The following is an 18,567-nucleotide window of genomic DNA, read 5'->3' on the forward strand; positions in this document are numbered from 1 at the left end:
TGCGGGATGTGATCGCATGCAGAAGGACCGTAGAAGTCCTTCAATGGTGGGTGACTTGGTGCGAGTCCTAGAACAGATTGCTCAATGACCACTGAGTCAGCTTGTCCCCAGAGATGATGGCTTCCAGACGGACCCAGCAGTTCGTTGCCCGGGCTCCTTGGAGCTCTCCCGGGGGCCTCTGCCTGGAAGCTTGGCCACGCAGGGTTGCTGTGTTCCTATCCTCCTGGACACCTGCCCTCTCCTGGCTGCTAGTAGGAATTGCCTTTTCGAAGTAAAGCGACAGTCACTGGAGTAAGGTATCCACTCAGAATCAGCGTGGAGTTGTTTTCTGGGAGATGCTGTGGATGATCTCTGTCAGTGACCCGCCCTCGCCTGGGCCCTTTGTCTTTCTGGGCACATGTTTGCTTCAGCCTCAGCCCCTAACACTGATCACAGAACCACTGCTTCCACGGAGCATGGGGACAGTTGGCACAGTGTCTGGAAAGAGGAAGTGAGTGGGTAGCTTTAGTTATTTTAGGAACCATGCTGTACCCAGATGATGATAATAGGCAAGGAGTTAAGAGTCTCCTGGGGCATAGGGCATAGGGCATTTTAACATAATTTTAATATAATTTAACGTTCCATTTAACAGAATGGAAAACCCGAGAACCTGCTTTCTGATTCAGACTTTTCACTTGTCCAAACAGGAGGGTGGAGGAGTCAGTCTCTGAGAACTTGGTCCTGGCGGCTGGCACCAGCCCTGATCTGGGGCTCAGAGTGCTGTGAGCCAGCTTGGTGGGCAGCTCAGGGGCTTCTCCTTCCCGTGCCTCAGTTTCCTTATTTGAAAAGGAGAGATGGAGTATGTTACTGGAAAGTCCAGCCCCGCTCTAATACTCTCACCCCAGTGCCTGATGAGTCCCTCTGTCGTCTTTTGGACTTTGACCCTGTGTGTGTATTGGGCAGTGAGCACTAAGAAGGGACTACTTTGGTCTGTTCCAGAACCTTCCACCTGTGAGTCCTCAGTGTGGTGCCTCCAACACAGTTCCTGCGGTGGCTTTTGCATTCCAACCGACCTTCTGTAGTCTGTGGAACCCTTTGCTTTCCTTGGGCCTGAGCTGCCAGAAGGGAATTTCCGGTGCATTTGGGTGCTAATGAGCAAGAATTAGAGATCCTTGCTTGCTTGTGGGCTCTTAAGGCTCTTTCCGTCTTGTTGGAACTTCATCATAACAACTTTGGGAGGCAGCCCGGGCAGGAATTTTTGTGCTTTGGTTTACTTTGCAGCTGAGTAAACCGAAGCTCAGAGCTAGTGTGTGGTAGGATTGGGCTTGATTGTCAGGTGCCTGACTTCAGGCCTGAAGAGCCACACGAGTAGCTTCATGTTTTGAGATTATTTTTAAATGAGCAGTGCTGGTATGTGTTGGGGTTTAGTTTCTTTCTTTCTTTCTTTCTTTCTTTCTTTCTTTCTTTCTTTCTATTTTTTTTGAAGATTTTATTTATTTGACACAGAGAGAGGGAACATACAACCAGGGGGAGTAGCAGGCAGAGGGAGAAGGAGAAGCAGGCTCCCCACAGAGCAGGGAGCCCGATGTGGTCTCTATCCCAGGACCTCAGAATCATGACCTGAGCTGAAGGCAGATGTTTAACTGACTGAGCCACCCGGTGTCCCCATTGGGGTTTTGTTTCTTGACAAACCTGGTAGAAACTTGAGCTTGTGGGACTCCTGGGTGGCTCAGTGGGTTAAAGCATCTGCCTTCAGCTCAGGTCATGATCCTGTGGTCCTGGGATCAAGCCCCACATCGGGCTCTTTGCTCAGCAGGGAGCCTGCTTCCTCCTCTCTTTCTCTGCCTGCCTCTCTGCCTACTTGTGATCTCTGTCTGTCAAATAAATAAATAAAATCTTAAAAAAAAAAAGAAACTTGAGCTTGTCACTTAGTAGAGTTGTGTGTAATACAGAAGTAAAGATTCCCAAACAACCAAGAAGGAAGTAGGATAAGGTTTTATTACACATTTGCGTTCTGGGATTAGTGTGTCCTGTCCTGGATCAAATCCCAGCTCGCATGCATGAGGATGTGATGCCAGGCAGTTCCCATACCATCACTAGATCTCATTTTCTGCGAGGGCAGGGGCTAGCGATAGTGACTTATCTTGTAGGGTGAAGATGGCACCTAACAGAGGTGATAGGCCTACAGACGTTTATAATAACTCCCCACTGTTCTCATGGTCAAAGAGTAAAGGGTTGGTTGGAAGTATAGCAAGGATGCCTGCTGATCCAGGTTAGGGGTTTTCTGCTAAGGATTCTAGTTCAGGTGCGTTCTTCCGGTCCCCAATGGCAGGTGGTAAGGCACTGCCAGTTTTCTGCTGCTCCTTGTCTTCATCTGTAAAGTGGATACATGAAATCTTCATTTATTCAGCAAACTTTTATTATGTGATCTTGCAGACTTTTGCACTGGAGGCGAGACATGGTCCCAGCCCTCAACTCCTTCGCTCATTGGGGTGGGACACTTGGATAGAAAGTCATAATGGGAAATGCTCAGTTGCACACCAGGTATGGTTAGAACACACAGAGGAAGGGGCCACTGTTTACAGACACACCCCACCTGTCTCAGGGAGATCAGGCTGCATAAGGGGACTCAACATTTCTCTACAGTGGGAGCGGTTGAAAGACCGTGATTTTATGTCTTCTTAATGCCCATGTGCTTCTCCACCTAGAAGGCTGCTGGTCCTAAGTCTGAGACAGGAGGTCTATGGGCTAGTAAGGATGGGAGATGGCCATAAGTGAGAAGATATTCTATGTGCACTAGACCCAGCGCAACCACCTGCTGTCCTTCCATCTCCCGGAGAGACGGCATCATTTGGGCTGTTCCTCTGTGCTGTGCCCATCAGCAGGACTACGTATCATCCACCCCATTCTGCAGATAAGGAAATGAAGACACAGCCTGGAAAAATATATTGGGGGCAGCTTTTCCTCTTCAGAAGAACTTAGACATTGGTCAATTCAGTAGGCTCATTTCGTGGAAGAGAAGTTCAAATGCAGAAAGTAAATATCTTGCCCCAGGTCATCCAGCCCATGGTTCCAGACGCCTGGCCACCTTTTTTCATTGAGGGTCCAGGGTGGGGATTTCTCTAGAAATGGCTCCCTCAGACTCCGCTTTGTCCATGAATGGAATCTAGCATGGCTGCTGGTGCCTTCTGTGTAGGAATGGTAGTGTGTCAGCTGTGCCTGATAACCTCATCTGACAGACGTCTTTCTCCATCCTCCTCGCCCCACCCCTGTAACTCAGAGGCAGATCAGAGGCGGATATGTTCAGAACATCTGGTGACTGCTGAGGCATGTTAAACCCTGGGAACCCAAGCTGGAACCAAAACTTCCTATGCCCTGTGGGTCAATCGGAATGACTCCAGCGTCGTGAGAAACTTGTGTTCGTGGGGCCCGTGAGGACCACCCCAACTTGGGGATGAAGCCTTAGCATTACGTTAATTCACAACTTAATGATCTTGACATATGGGTTGGCTTGTGAATGTCATAAAGTCTCACCAAAATCTGGGTTAGGGCTCTTCAGAGAAACAGAGCCCATATATGTCTATGGAGAGGCAGGGAGGGCAGGGGAAGAGAAGAAGGAAGGAGAGAGAGAATGAGGGGTAGGGGAAGAGGAGGAGAGAGAAACAGACGGGTCTGAAGCAAGAGGCTCTCAGGGTTGTGGGTGCTGTGAGGTCTGAACCCAGGCAGGCCCACGGACTCGGAAGATTCGAGGTCGCGCGGCCCGAGCCCGAGGCTGTCTAGAGGCAGACTTCCTTCCCAGTCAGGGCCCTTGCCAGGCTGGGAGTTAGTGCCGTGTTGTCGTGTAGCCAATTGCAGGATGAGACTCTGGGGTTGGTTTCCAGCCATCTGAACTCCGAGACTACCGGAGATAAGGCTCTCTTTCAGGGCAGATGTGGAAACTTTTGTGTCATTTCTGTAGCGCTCGGGCCGGGAGTCTGAATCGCCGGACTCATCCTTTACTTTCCCCACTTTGCCCAGTATCATCAGGAAGAACCAGCCACTCTTGTTAGACTCAGTTTGACAGAAATGTTCTAAGGAATCAAATCCACGGTCAACCCAAACTTAGCCTCTTCTGAGACATATTTGATAGGGGAATCCAGTGGTGATATTTTATGCATATCTGTTGACCCAGCACTCCATGGACTGGTAGTGCTGGTTATCCGTGGAGAGCCCCTAGGCTGTTGAATTCTGGCTGTGGGCTCTCTGAGAGGAGAGGGAGAGTGGTTCTGTGTGTGTGTGTGTGTGTGTGTGTGTGTCCCTGTCGATTTTTTTTTTTAAGATATTTATTTATTTATTTGACAGAGATCACAAGTAGGCAGAGAAGCAGGCAGAGAGAGAGGAGGAAGCAGGCTCCCTGCTGAGCAGAGAGCCCGATGGATGTGGCGCTCCATCCCAGGACCCTGGGATCATGACCTGAGCCAAAGGCAGAGGCTTTAACCCACTGAGCCACCCAGGCGCGCCCCCCCCCCCCATTAATTTCTTACTGTGCTTTCATGGCTGCTTTTTGAGATACACATATGTGGTTTCCCATTGTTTCCACTCTGGATTTGTCCTCCTGCTTCTCGTTCATGGGAAATGACCTAACTGTCAGAGCCGGGAGCTGTCAAATACTTCTAAACCCCAGCCTCGCATTTATTCTCCCCGGATGCACTCAGGCCCCGGGCTCCTGGTGAACAAACACCACCGCCAGGGCCTTACAGTTCCCGTCCATGCTAGAGGGCCTGCCAGAGGCTGGCTTGGGGTCACATCCTTCAGTTCAGACTTTGCCTGGAGAAGAAAATCACGAGGGTCTAACTGCTGCCAAGGAAGAGTCAGCAGTGTGTTTGGAGGAGTGCGTGAAGGCAATTTCAGCTTATTTCATGGTTTATTATTATTGGGAGTTCTCTGTGGCACGCACTTTAGTGTGGTCTGTGGCCTGGCACAGGTCCAAAAGCTCATCCACTGCTCCCTTCCATATAGGGTTTATAAAATGGGAGAGGTGCCCTGGGAAGAGACTGGGCAGCCATTAGGACAGAGGGGTGGAGCCCCTTACTGGTGGTCCCACATCTCCCTGGAGGTGGAGGTTCCCTATAGGATGGTTTAACTCCTGCCCTGCCTTTGGGGGCTGAAGAAAAGAAATCAACCGAGAGCCAGCAAGGACCTCTGAATCCCTTGGAATGTGAACAGGCCAGAGCAGACATGAACTACAAGATGCCTCCCTCCTTCTCCAGGATCCCCATCTTAGCTCGGCCCTGGGCCAGGTGTCCTGCTCGTCCTCAGTCTCAGGAGGCAGGTTCTGGTGTGCGATGGCCTTGGAGCTCGGACCCCGTGCTGGGCTTGCTGGGGGGCTGCTGGCGGGGTTCACCCCTTTGTGGGGAACTGCGAGTTCCTGTGCACAGAGAGGACGGGACTCGACTCCCCAGCCTGATTTGTACTTCACAGAAGGGTCACGGTGGTCGAGGGCACTCACAGTTGTGGCATCCAGGAGGTGTTACAGGAACCAGATGCCCCTTGTAAGAAAGTTTCAGGGAGAGGAAGAGCAAGAACAAGTTACCGGAAAATGTTTATGCTTGCCCATGGATTTTCAAAGAAGGTCTGACCACTCTTGTTCTCGGAGCGTTCCACTCTATCGAACCTATTCATGTCCACAGAACCGGGAAACCTTTAGGGTGGGAACCTTTGGTTCCCTAATGACTGGCAGAGACCTCCCCTCTGTGCTCAGGCAGTAGTGGGACCCCCAGACCCAGCTGGGTCAGAAGGTCCGGCTGAATGTGCAAACCAAAAGCTGGGAGCTGGAGGTCCCATGAGAGCCCAGGGCCCAGCATTGGTCTGCTTGGCCATTTGCGTTTAAAAACGGTGCTGGCAGCAGCTAAGGCCTTCTCATTGTGCAATGTTCTTCCACTCCGGGGTGAGCTGGAGCCGTTTATGCAGCTGCCCAGCTGGCTCCTCAGACCAAATCCTGCCTGGGAGGCTTTGAGTGGATCAGGAACTCAGGAGCCTTTCGGGTGATTCTGAGCTTTGGCCCTGTTCTGCCTGGGGGGTTTCCTGCTGTGTGAGGCTTTCCTCTGGGTTCTGTAGCCCAGTGGGCCCTCCTGCCTGGGATTGTTAACTGATTTCCTCAGGCGAGCTACGCTCCCCCAGCTGGAGAGCTGCTCCTCTCAAATTCCTGAGGCTTGAGCAGCAGGGAGGGTGTTATGGTGTATTATCAAGAGAAAAGTCCTTGGAAGAGGCTGGGGAGAGGAAAGGAGGTGCATTCCTGACTGGGAAGTGTTTGGCCTTGAGGACCTTGTGTTTGGAGAAGCGGGAACCCTGTGGGGGTTGCGTGGGGGTGAGTCAGCCGTGTGTACGAAGGGAGGAAGCTAGGAGAGGTGCATTCCTGATGGTGGTTAAGGCTGGCTGAGGTCAAATTCCGGCGCTGATGCTCTTGGAGAAGCGGGAACCCTGTGGGGGTTGCGTGGGGGTGAGTCAGCCGTGTGTACGAAGGGAGGAAGCGAGGAGAGGTGCATTCCTGATGGTGGTTAAGGCTGGCTGAGGTCAAATTCCGGCGCTGATGCTCTCGATTATGTCCTTTCATCAGTGTGAAACACATTTATTGAGTGCCTACTGTGTGCAGTCAAACTCCTTTTCTTAGGAATTGTCCCATCAGGTGGAGAACCAGAAAATTCAAAATTGGGTGGTGATTGGGTTATTGGAGGTGAGGACCCGGGTGGGTTATGGATGGTGCTGAGGAATGGGTGAACTTTGATACGAAGCTGGATAAGGAAGGGCATTAGATGCTTCCTTGGAAAGTTTGTTTCAATTCTTAAAGGCAGGAGGGCTGCTTAGGAGGAGTTTATGAAAGAGAATGGTGTGGGAAGATCGCTCTGAAAGTGTCACAGGGAATGAGGGGGGGGGGGGGGGGGTGTGTGGAAGAACTTGGAGAAAGCAAAAGCAAATATGAGCTGTGATTGGGAGGCTGCGTCAGAATGAGCCGGGAGCAAGGAAGAAGGCCTGCTGGAAGGGAAGGAATGTTGGTGACCAGGGAAGGATGTATTTAAGGTGTCGAAGCACTGGCATTCCGTGGCTTTGGGACTCCTGATTTTCTGGCTTGCACTGGAACAGAGAGGAGGACACGATTTGACGTCCTCTGATGATGTATTAAGTTAGACCAAGCTTCTGGAAACACTAACATTTCGGCAGTGTAACTGTGCAGGGTCCCTCATTTCTCAGTCTTGCCAAGTCGGCTGTGCCTTTGCTGGCTCTCAGGGACAGTGGCCCTCATGTAGTGATTCAGGGATCCACTTTGTCTCTTGGACCCACCCGCGGGGCTGTAGACAGGTTCCCAAGTGTTTCAGCCCACTGGTCTCAGGTCTAACTTCCTTGCTCAGCCCCAGAGCCAGAATGGGCAGTGCAAGGGGAGGCAGTGGGGCAGTGTTGGGAGAGCCGAGAAGTGTTTTGTGAGCTGTGAGGTTCACCTTGAGGTGGAGGGATGGTCCCATGGATGGCCCCAATGAGAAAGTCTGGATGGCATTTGGGACTGGGTGCGTGGTTGAGCAGGAGGTTGTTAGTAGACGTGGGAATCAGCAGTTTTAGAGGTAGAAGAGTGGGGCCCAAAGGAGGAGTCTTGGGGAGCACACTTTGGGTGGTGACTTGGGCTGGTGGGGCTGTCTGGCCATCAGCGTCCTCACCTGCAAGAGGGCACTGGGGCCTCCTTGGAGGGGATGGCAAGAGCCGGCAGACCGCAGCCGGGCCAGCAGTGATTCCCACCAGGGGGGTTTCCTTCCTGCACTGTAACGTGAGCACTCAGCCTTGTCTTTCTGTTTGTCAGGAACCGTGGTGTATGGTGAGCCCATCACTGCTAGCTTGGGGACTGATGGCTCCCACTACTGGAGCAAGAACTGGGCCAAGGCCGCTGCTTTTGTCACCTCCCCGCCCCTGAGCCCTGACCCGACCACTCCGGACTTTCTGAACTCCTTGCTGTCCTGGTGAGTCTTGGTGACCCGGTCACGCTCCCCATTCCCAGCCTCTCCCCAGACTGGCTGACCCATCAGGGTACAGCCTGGTGGGCAGAAGCAGACTCACACACAGAGAGACCTTTGTTCTCAAAATTCAGATTGCAGAGCGGGAACGGGGCATTATCACACTGACATTGTTCTGCGGGGAAAATCCAGATAAAACCTGTGCCATCTTGAAAGTCAACCAGCGAGGAGCGGTATCAGAAGGCTTCCAGTGTGGTGCTGCAACACCCAGAGATTAGATACCTCACGGAAGGGATTTAGATACACAGCAGTGTTATAATGAAGCTTCAGGACCGGGTTCGGCAAATTAAAAAAAAAAAATCTGTCCAAGGGTGACTGATGTCAAAGATTAGTTAAATGCTGGCTGTGTGTTTTCCTTCCAGCGGAGATCTGCAGGTCACTGGCAGTGCCCACTGTACATTCAACACTGCCCAGAAGGCTGTAGGGAAGGACAACTTCACCCTGATCCCTGAAGGCACCAATGGCACTGAGGAGCGGATGTCTGTCATCTGGGATAAGGCTGTGGTAAGGAGCAGGGGCCTTGCTCGTGGACTGATGTCAGCTTGCCCCTGCCTCCTCGTCTCACGGTTGTAGGTCTCACAGAGGCCCTGAAATGGCAGTGGAGAGAATTCTAGAAGCTGGTCCTTGTGTGACAGTATTTTTCCAGTTTGGGAATCCCAGACAGCTCCTTAGAGGTCATTTCCTCCTAAATATTACATATGTATTTATTATCGTTGTCCTCTGGGTCAGTGGAGACTGGAAAAAAAACAAAAAAACAAAAACAAGACCAACCCAGAGACTCTTTAAAATAAGGACTTTTTTGATCACTCAGGAAAACACTTTTTTAGCAACCGGGTGACCGGTCTCAGGCAATCTTCCACTCTGGGAAATGGGCTCCGTTTCCTTAAAACTGTCTCTTCGGGCTCTCTGGAGTTAGCCTTTCTGCCCACTGCAGGCATCTGGCAGGCTTGTTTTGAATGTCCACCAACCTTTCGGGGGTCCTTTGGGCTCTGATTTGCAGTGTTTTAAAACGTAGTAACACAACAGGTTTTTCTGGTTGTTAAGGATTTCTTTAGATATGGAAACAATATATCCTTATTCCAGAAAGAGCAGGGAAGGGAGTAAAAATCCCTCATCACACATCTTTCAGATAATTGCAATGAACATTTTTGACAAATGTCCTTCCGGTTTTTGCCAGTGCAAGAGCACTCGTGTGTGTGTGATATGTGTGTGTGTGAGTGGGTAAGTAACACTGGCATCATCTATACTATTCTGTGGCCTGTTTTATGAAACAGGGTATTATGAAAATATCACCACTTCCTTAAATGTACCTGAAGAACTTGACCTTTGGTAGCAGCAGTTTCCATCTTAATGCTGGAGTATAATTCATTCATCATTCTTTGAATGTTCATATTGTTTTCTGATTTTTTTTTTTAACTGGGACAAACTTCTTGTATACACATCCTTGGACAGATCTTTAATGATACTTGTAGGTGAAATTTCTAGAAGTGTTATTCGTGGGTCAGAGGGTATGTATATTTTTGAGGCTGTTCATGCCAACTTCTGATACTAGGCCCAAATTGGTATTATCACCAGCAAAACAGAAGTCTTACTGACCTGGCTGGCGAATTTGTTTTACACTTAATTCTTTAGTTACTGATTACAGTGAATTTCTTTTTTGTGTCCTTAATCTGACATTTGTCTTTCTCTCTCTTGATACCTGCTCGTTTCCTTTGCTCATTTTTCTACGAGCTTCAGAGCGGGCTCCTTAACTCAGAAACAGGCAGTCGTTTCCTCAGAGTCTCTATCTGAAGGGAAGAGGAAGACAAGTGGTAGAGATGAGGAGCTGCAGGCTGTGAGAAGACCAGGGCTGGCCCCTACGGGATGCCACGGACAGCCAGACACCGGCCTAGGACCTCTGGCTGGGCCAGACTGGAAGCCGAGGGCTGCTGAAAAGACCAGTGTTTCCAGCCAAGCAATGTTTTCTGAAGAGCCCGTGCCTCAATTTTTTTTTAACTTTTTATTTTGAAATAATTATAGATTCAGAGGAAATTAACAAAGAGAAGACAGAGGGGTCCTGTCTACCCTTCATTCGGTCTCACTGATGCATTATTATGACACCATACCCAAGCCCACAGAGTGACAGTGTTGCAGTGTTCGCGTGTGGTTCTGTGTCATTTTACCATATGTAGGGACATGCAACCACCTCCACAGTCAGGACCCAGATTTCGTCCCATCGCCACGAAGACCCCCCCCTTTTTGCTGCCCTGTGCTAGTTGCACCGACCCCAGCCCCTGGAGGAAACCCCACCTTGTCCCTTGTTTGTCCTCCATCTCCGTAACTTCGTTATTTTGAGAGTGGGTTAGAAATAAAGCCGTGTGGTCTGTGGCCTTTTGAGATTGGTTCTTTCACTCTGCACAATGCCCTTAGCATCCATCCATTAGATCCATTGTGTGGATCTAATGCGTGTTCCTGCTTTTGCTAAGGAGTGTTCCACCCCTCAGCTTTTTAACTTGCTTTTGGGGTGTATGTGTGTGTCGTACTCTTCAGGTCACTGGGAAGATGGACGAGAACCAGTTTGTGGCCGTGACCAGCACCAATGCAGCCAAAGTCTTCAACCTTTACCCTCGGAAAGGCCGCATTGCTGTGGGATCTGATGCTGACCTGGTCATCTGGGACCCCGACAGTGTCAAAACCATCTCTGCCAAGACCCACAACAGCGTAAGTCCTGTTAACTGCATGGACCCAATCCCAAATGAATTAGAGTCCCAGAAAGGGACTGAGGGAGGGAGAGTCCCCAGAAAGAGCTTGCTGTGATAGGAATGAACTTTTTCCCAGGGTATATTATAACTTGTAATTTGCCGAAGGGGAAGGAAAAAAAAAAGCTATCTTCTTCTCTTTGGTCAGGACAGTAAGACTATTCCTCTTCTCAGCATTTTGGAGTTCTTTATAGGTAGAGCTCTCTGTCTATAGACCTTCAGAGCCTCCAAAGTAATGCCAAATGTCAGAAGCTTCTAGAAGTTAGGCACTGCCCTATTTTTTAACAAGGAACTGCTTTTTTTTTTTTAAGATTTTCTTTATTTGACAGACAGAGATTACAAGTAGGCAAAGAGGCAGGCAGAGAAAGTGAGGGGGAAGCAGGCTCCCTGCTGAGCAGAGAGCCTGATGTAGGGCTTGATCCCAGGACCCTGAGATCATGACTCGAGCTGAAGGCAGAGGCTTTAACCCACTGAGCCACCCAGGCACCCCAGGCACTGCCCCGTTTCAATGGTGGAGGGCAGCACCTTTCATGGCAGTGCCTTCTACAGTGAACCCACAGCAAATATTCAAATGCCCATTGGACACTTCTATTCCTTTAAGCCACTGCTTTCTCATGTCAGTGTTCTAGACAAAACCCCTCAATGACAAGATGTTCTTTTGGTCTTAAAGGAATGAACTTTGAGTTGACTTTTTCCCTCCCTCCCTGCTGGCTGGCTTAGCTTCCCAGCATAGTGTTACAGCTACACCTACGTGTAACTTAGATCACAACCTTTTTGGGATCTAGAACAGCCTTGGCGGGCAGCGCTCCTAGGGTCCTGCCCAGTGAACATACCTGTTCATATGCATTAACAACACTGTCCCATTTACTCTTCTTGGGGCCTTCTCAGTAAAGAGATGGCACCATGACCACAGTTGCTTAGTGGGAAGATAGGGAACGGAAGCTTTGAGAGCTTATGTGACCAGTCTGCTGTTACATGGCTATTTTGTGGTAGAACCAGAACTAGAACCCCCCAATTGCCCAGAGTGCTTCCCTAGCAGACCACACATGCAGCCTCTTGGGCAGGCTTAGACGGAGGCAATGCTTCCCCTCCCTGGCAGTCCGTTCTGCAGAGGGGATGGGTAAAACGGGACTCATTATTTAAGCTGTGGATGACTTAGCTAAGGGGTGTGCATATGGAGCCCTTACCGTGGCAGGAGAGAGATTGTGAGGGAGAGAGGATTTGAGGAGACAGAGTCTGCCATTCACGCATCACTCCCAAACTTCCCTGGAGTGATAGCACTGCCCTGCCTCTACTTCCAGGCAGCCCCATGTAAGAGAAGTGCCTCTGATCTGTCCTCACCTGATTGATTCAGAGAGTCCACATTAAACACATTTGTGCAGCATTAATCATCCGGGAAAATACAAATGAGAGGGTTTCCCAGCGTAATACGGTGTTTCATACTACTGGGCTAATTAGCTTTAATTTGTAGCATTTAGCTAACTATTACTGAGCCTGTTGCTAGAAGCGTCTGCTCGGGCTTTTCAGGCATCCAGCCAGATGAGTCATTTTAGGGAGCCCCAGGGTTGGATGTAGGTTAAAATGGTTTATACCTGGTGAGCAATGCAGCCTCACTGCTTTGCGGTTTGGCGGAGGGGCGGGTCGGTTCTGTATTCCCTGAGCTGTGAGCCAACCATTGGGCTTGTTCGTTTGTTAGTTTTAAGTGACGTAGATTCATGGGGCTGGTTCTTCCCATTTTTACAAAATGGCGATGGCTCAAGACCCATTTAGTCATTTGTGATCTGTCATTTACAGGCAATTAAAGTCAGCCTAAGCGTGTTGTGATGGCTCTGTCATTAAAGAGCTTGCAATTCTATTTTGAAAGGACAGTAGAAAAAAAACCAGATCGTGGATGACTGGACATTTCCTAAATGCCTGGTCTGTGCCAAGTACCATGCAGGATGCTTCTGTTCCTTTTATTTCCTTGAATCTTGGCATCAGTCCTGCGGGGCAGGCTTTATCCCAGGGAGATGAGGAGCTGTGAGGGACTTGTCCAAAGTCATACAGCCGGGGTATGGCAGACCAGGGATATGAACCCAGGTGGATGGCCCCACATCCAGGGTGGTTGTCAGTCCTCCATTAGGGTGCAAGAAGAGCTTGTTGGAGTGTAGACGCAGGTGCAGAGTAAAAGATGGGGCTTGATGGCCTCAGGGTAATCCGAGGTCGGAGATGATAGGACTCTGACAGTGTGATCTACCCGCGTATGTTGCTTTCGTGTTGTCATATTCACGTAAGCCTTGGGGGAGAGGCAGATGGAGAACCTGTAGTTCTGAGGCAGGATTCAAGTGATCTACTCAGAGTTCCACACACAACTCCTGGATTTCACCAAATCCGAGATGCCTTGATTTGAAGATATTCCCTGAGTTTGTATACCACCACGAAAGGAGATGCACCACTTTGAGTCTACTATGAGACTCCTTTAGGGCTTGCCTGTGCTTTGCATAGGACAACTGAGAGGCGACTCTGCCCTGGAGAAGGGGGAGTGCAGAGAATTCTGTGTGCCTCAAAACATTGGCATTGGGAGTCGAGCAGGCAGAATGTCTCCTGAGAGGCTGAGCTGCAAGCCGGTCCTCCCGCACGTTGGTGGTGTGAATTCCTGCTGCCACAGCAGTCCACAGAAATGTCAGGCTGAGCAATTGATGTGAAATGGCCTCAGCATGGTCACCTCCTAGGCCGGTGAGAAAAGCCAAGCTAGAGCCCGCCAGCAGAGCTCATTCCATTGCTGTGAGACATGCACTGATTCCAGCATGATTGTCTTCAAATGGATGAAAGACAGTCCAGGCTTGAGGACACACACTCTGGTCCCAGAGTGCGTGTATGGAGCGCCCCCCCCCCTTCCTTTCTGCAGGTGCATCTCTGCCTCACTCCTTAGGTAATTTCCAGAGGATTCTTTGGGGTCTCGGGCAGTGCCGACAGCCTTTCCCTGCTGTCTTTAATCAATAACACGGCATTCCGACACTGAATGTGAGCTGTGAAGCCAGCCCAGGGCTTCCCCATCCTTCTGAGCCCACTGTGCCAGGCAGAAATGTTCTCCCGAACTGCACTGGCCCATTACAGCTTTCTCTTCATAGACTGACCCCTGAATGCTGATAACCAGTCTGACTTTCCCCAGAAAGCCATGCTGCTTTCGCTAGTGAGAGCTTCCCTGTGCATTCTCCAGCCACAGTCATTGGTGCCCGGGAACAAGGCAGGCAGGAAGAAGCGCAGGGCATTGTAGAACCTGGGGAAGGAGCACAGGGTGAATCGAAGCTGGGGGATGGGACTGGGGCCTCCTCTTTTCTGTTGCCTTCTTCTGCAACAGCAGACTCACATGCATACAAAGATCCTGCCTGTCTTCCAAGAGGAAGCCCGGATATGTCACCCTGCAAAGCCTGAAGCTAGAAGGATAGCTTCATGGTTCTGGAAGTTAACTAGACGTCAACAATTCATTGAAGGCATTGGCTCGAGTTCCCACAGGCTTTTCACTCAGGGACTACCATTGAACCTTGTTGCTAACAGATTGAGAACCAGGAAAGCCAGTGGGAAAACCTGCTCATGGATGGCCGCATTTCAAAATTTAGATCTTGGTCAGAGAACATCTTCGGATTTTAGCCCAATGGGTGCTTAAGTCAGTAAGGACAAAGCTGCCGCTCATACAAGGAATCACTTCCTTTGTATTTGTTAGCATTTACAAACCCTCATGCTTTCCCACACAGTTTTTCTGTTCAGCTGTTTTCCCCCCAAGAGTTTTGAGAGGCAGGGAAAGATAATTCTAGACAGGAAAATGAAGACAGAAAGATTAAGTGCCTGCTGGGGTGGATATTCGGGACAGGGCCTTTCTTTTGTCTGTGAGATCTTGGGCAGGGTGTATGCTAAAGTTTTCATGCTCTCTCTTCCTAGTCTCTCGAGTACAACATCTTCGAGGGCATGGAGTGCCGTGGCTCTCCACTGGTGGTCATCAGTCAGGGGAAGATCGTCCTGGAGGATGGCACCCTGCATGTCACTGAAGGCTCTGGGCGTTACATCCCCCGGAAGCCCTTCCCTGATTTTGTTTACAAGCGTATCAAGGCGAGGAGCAGAGTGAGTAGCTTTGATCTTACGAACTGTTTTTGTTATGGGTTATGTTCAATTCTGTACATGCCGACTAAGCACTTTGAGTTAGAATATTGAGAGGAGGAGGTGGAGGAGTATGAAGGAGTATGGAGGAGAGGTGGCTCACGAATAAGGGATACATGATCTTTTTATTTCTGGAGCTCAGAATACCAGTAGACAAGTCAGGTATGTCCATAGCCAGCCAGAATGAAGTAAGACTGGTGTGTGCTGGGATGTATAGTGGTTCAGAGGAGGTAGCCACTGCCTGGAGTCCTAGGGAAAAGTGTCATGGGAAGAGGGCATTTCGAGTTGGGTTTTGAGGATTAGGCAGGAGTTTGAGAAGTCAAAGAAGGGAGACAAGGAAGTTAGAATGTCATGAACAGGGAAGATGTACAGTGTATTCAAGGCACTGGTACTTGAGGACTGTGAGGCAGAGAATAGACAGAGCTGTGAAGGAATTACAGAGAGAGTGATCTTGAATGTGAGCTTAAATCTCTTCACAGAGATTTTGAACTTGGGTGTAAGTTAAAGTGCCTGGGGGGGACAATGGTAAGAGACGTTAGTCAGTTTTTGTAGAGTAACCAACTACCCATGGTTCATCTTGGGGGAACTTCAGCCTGGAGTGGTGGGGGCTGGCTCCTCGCTGACATCTGTCCCCACTGTATGTGTCCATAAAGAGAGCCCTCCCTCCCCACTCTCACAGGCCTGTCCTAACTGCCATTCCTTCCCCCTTTAGAGAGTTGCCTGGGAGATGTCCTCTGTGAACGTGGCCTGAGTCAAGGGGCTCTTGTGTTTTGCAGCTGGCAGAGCTGAGAGGGGTTCCTCGTGGCCTGTACGACGGACCTGTGTGTGAGGTGTCTGTGACACCCAAGACTGTCACTCCAGCCTCCTCAGCTAAGACATCTCCTGCCAAGCAGCAGGCCCCACCTGTCCGGAACCTGCACCAGTCTGGATTCAGTTTGTCTGGTACGGTTATGGTTTGGTTGGGCCCGGTTCCATGGGACCTTTCTTGCTGAACCAGCAAGGCTTGTTTTTGTTTGTTTATTTTGTTTTGTTTTATTCCTCCAAAGATTTTATTTATTTATTTGGCAGAGAGAGAGAGCCATAGAGCACAAGTGGAGTGAATGGCAGAGGGGGAGGTAGAAGTAGGCTTTCCACTGAGCTTGGAGCCCATTGTGGATCTCGATCTCAGGACCCTGGGATCATGACCTGAGGTGAAGGCAGATGCTTAACCGACTGAGCCACCCAGGTGCTCCAAGGCGTGCTTTGGTTAGAGGGGGGGGGGACTTGGGAAGGAATGAAGCTCATGAGAAGTACTAATATCCCCAGAGATGTAATTCCTATGGAATGACCAGTTGGGTCATTTCAGAATCTTGACGTGAGTGTACAGCACATACAACGTCATGGTGTGCATACTCTGTATATATAGAACTTGATGTAGCAGAGGACATTTCTCCAAAGTCTCGTGTCCATCCTAAAAGAGGGTGTTGTGGTATTGTTGTGGTATTTCAGAACTCTCTTTGCCCCCATGTATGCAGCATATCGTGGTAGCTCAGCTTGTGGGGTCTGGAGCTTGAATAGTTGGACTCTGTAGCCAGACACAGCTATGCCTCAGTCCCCTCATCTATAGAATGGGTATAAGAGTAGTGGCTACCTTGTATAGGGCTGTCAGAAGGGTTAAATAAGTGACCATCCACGTAAAGTGCTCACAGCAGAGCCATTTGATAGTTGTTATTTGTGTGATGTCAGCAAAGGTGAGCTGTCCAGATTGTCAGGCTTCCTTACTTGAAACTTGTGCTCCTCCATTTGGTCTATAGCTAAAAGCCTTCTTTTCAAGCTCCCTGAGCCACAGATCAGTATCCCACTCTCTATGGGACGTTAAAGAAACCGTTAATCTTATAGGTTTTTTTTTTTCCTTGTCAAATATGCTGGGTTTCAGAAAGTTACCAGGTGTAATTCCATCTGTGGGTTACCAATTTTCAAAAATTTTATTATTTTGGTTTTTTATTTTTTTAGAGGGGGGGAGGGACAGAGGGAGAGGGAGAAAGAGAATCTTTTTTTTTTTTTAAGATTTTATTTATTTATTTGACAGACAGAGATCACAAGTAGGTAGAGAGGCAGACAGAGAGACAGGAAGGGAAGCAGGCTCCCCGCTGAGCAGAGAGCCCGATGTAGGGCTTGATCCCAAGACCCCAAGATCATGACTTGAGCCGAAGGCAGAGACTAACCCACTGAGCCACCTAGGTGCCCCGAGATAGAGAATCTTAACAGGCACCACATCCAGTGCAGAGCCCGTGGAGCTTGATCTCAGGAGCCCTATGATCATGACCTGAGCTGAAACCAAGAGTCAGACACTTAACCAACTGAGCCACCTATGAATTTTCAAAAAATTTTGAAAAGAACAAGCACTAGTTTTGTCAGAGAGTGAAATGGGCATAATCATGGCTGTGCTCTTTTATCTGACCTGGCCATTCCAATCTAGGGAAGCATCCTCACTCTTATTCCTGGTTACACAGCAGAGGTACAGAGTTGGGGGAATAGAATGCTGGAGAGAAGGCTGTAGAAGCCTTCAGAAAAGCCACGCAGTCTGACTAATGAGGACACAGGCAGGCTGCAGTCTCAGTGAGTCTCCAGCTGAAGCATGGTGTTATTTCATATACAGTTTTACTCTTTCAAGTGAGGGATCCAACCAGCTTTTGCAAGGACTGCTTTACAGGGTCGGTGATTTCTTTGGCTACCTTAGGCAGGTCCCTTTTTTGCAGTTTAAACTTGCAGTGAGGTTTTGGGAGAGGGACAGAGACTGGGCCTGGCCCTTTTCTCCTGGGCTGTGCTGTTTTGGTTTAGAGGGGGGACTCCTGTAACTGGTCCCCCCCACCATGTGACCCTTTTTGACCCCCATCCCTGTCTCCTCTCCAGGTGCTCAGATCGATGACAACATTCCCCGCCGCACCACCCAGCGCATTGTGGCTCCCCCTGGTGGCCGTGCCAACATCACCAGCCTGGGCTAGAGGCCAGCCGGCAGCCTACTTGGGGATGGGGGATGGGACACCTGAGGACATTCTGAGACTTCCTTCCTAACTTTTTTTTTTAAGAGCCTGTGATAGTTACTGTGGGGCAGCCAGTTCACAGGGCTCCCTCTTGGGCCCTGCACTCCGTCCCTCACCCGGAGTCACTGATTTTGCTCACCCACTTCCCTGTACATCTAAGGAATATCACCCAAGTCTACCCACCAACCCCATACACGGAACTGCATCCAACACTCAGACATGCGAAACAAAGCAAATCACAACGAGGGTATTTTTCATCTCTAACCTCTGTTGTACTTGTTACCATCTTCCTTTTCATGGGGGGAGGGGGGCGGGGTGGGGGGAAGATAAAGTGAATTGCCCAGAGCTGCCTTTTTCTTTTTAAATTTTGAAAAGTTTTCTTCATGGGTCTAGGGAGAGGGTGGGTGGGTCGGGGGGAGTAGGTTTTTGTTTATTTTTTTTTTTATTTTTACATACTAAATTGGGGCGCCTAATTCAATATTAATACAAGGGGTTTGAACTGGACATCCTAATGATGCAATTATGTAACCATTGAGCTGCTTCAGGGTGGGTGGCAGACTCGTGTCCCTCCTGAGAGGCTCCAAAATGTCCGCATTGCATTCCATCGTCTTCTGCGTCAATTGTTGATGAAGGCAGGTTTTCTTTTGGCCTAGATTT

General features: G+C 49.6%; 1 protein-coding gene across 2 annotated transcripts in view; it reads left to right on the forward strand.

The window, feature by feature from the left end:
- Nucleotides 1–18,271, forward strand: part of DPYSL2 (dihydropyrimidinase like 2) — a 132,324-nt gene extending 114,053 nt beyond the window's left edge. Inside the window, exons 9-14 of one of the 2 annotated variants that reach the window (XM_004775083.3) lie at nt 7,805–7,961; nt 8,378–8,519; nt 10,545–10,715; nt 14,672–14,851; nt 15,664–15,829; nt 17,780–18,271. In XM_004775083.3, the coding sequence (XP_004775140.1) occupies nt 7,805–7,961; nt 8,378–8,519; nt 10,545–10,715; nt 14,672–14,851; nt 15,664–15,829; nt 17,780–17,871 (908 nt within the window). In that variant the 3' untranslated portion in view covers nt 17,872–18,271. The remainder of the gene's footprint in view (nt 1–7,804; nt 7,962–8,377; nt 8,520–10,544; nt 10,716–14,671; nt 14,852–15,663; nt 15,830–17,779) is intronic. The other variant, XM_004775084.3, reaches the window with a different exon arrangement.
- The last annotated feature ends 296 nt before the right edge of the window (nt 18,272–18,567 follow it).

Source organism: Mustela putorius, unplaced genomic scaffold (genome assembly GCF_011764305.1).
Source record: "Mustela putorius furo isolate JIRA1106 unplaced genomic scaffold, ASM1176430v1.1 tig00000242_pilon_pilon_pilon, whole genome shotgun sequence".
NCBI lineage: Eukaryota > Metazoa > Chordata > Mammalia > Carnivora > Mustelidae > Mustela > Mustela putorius.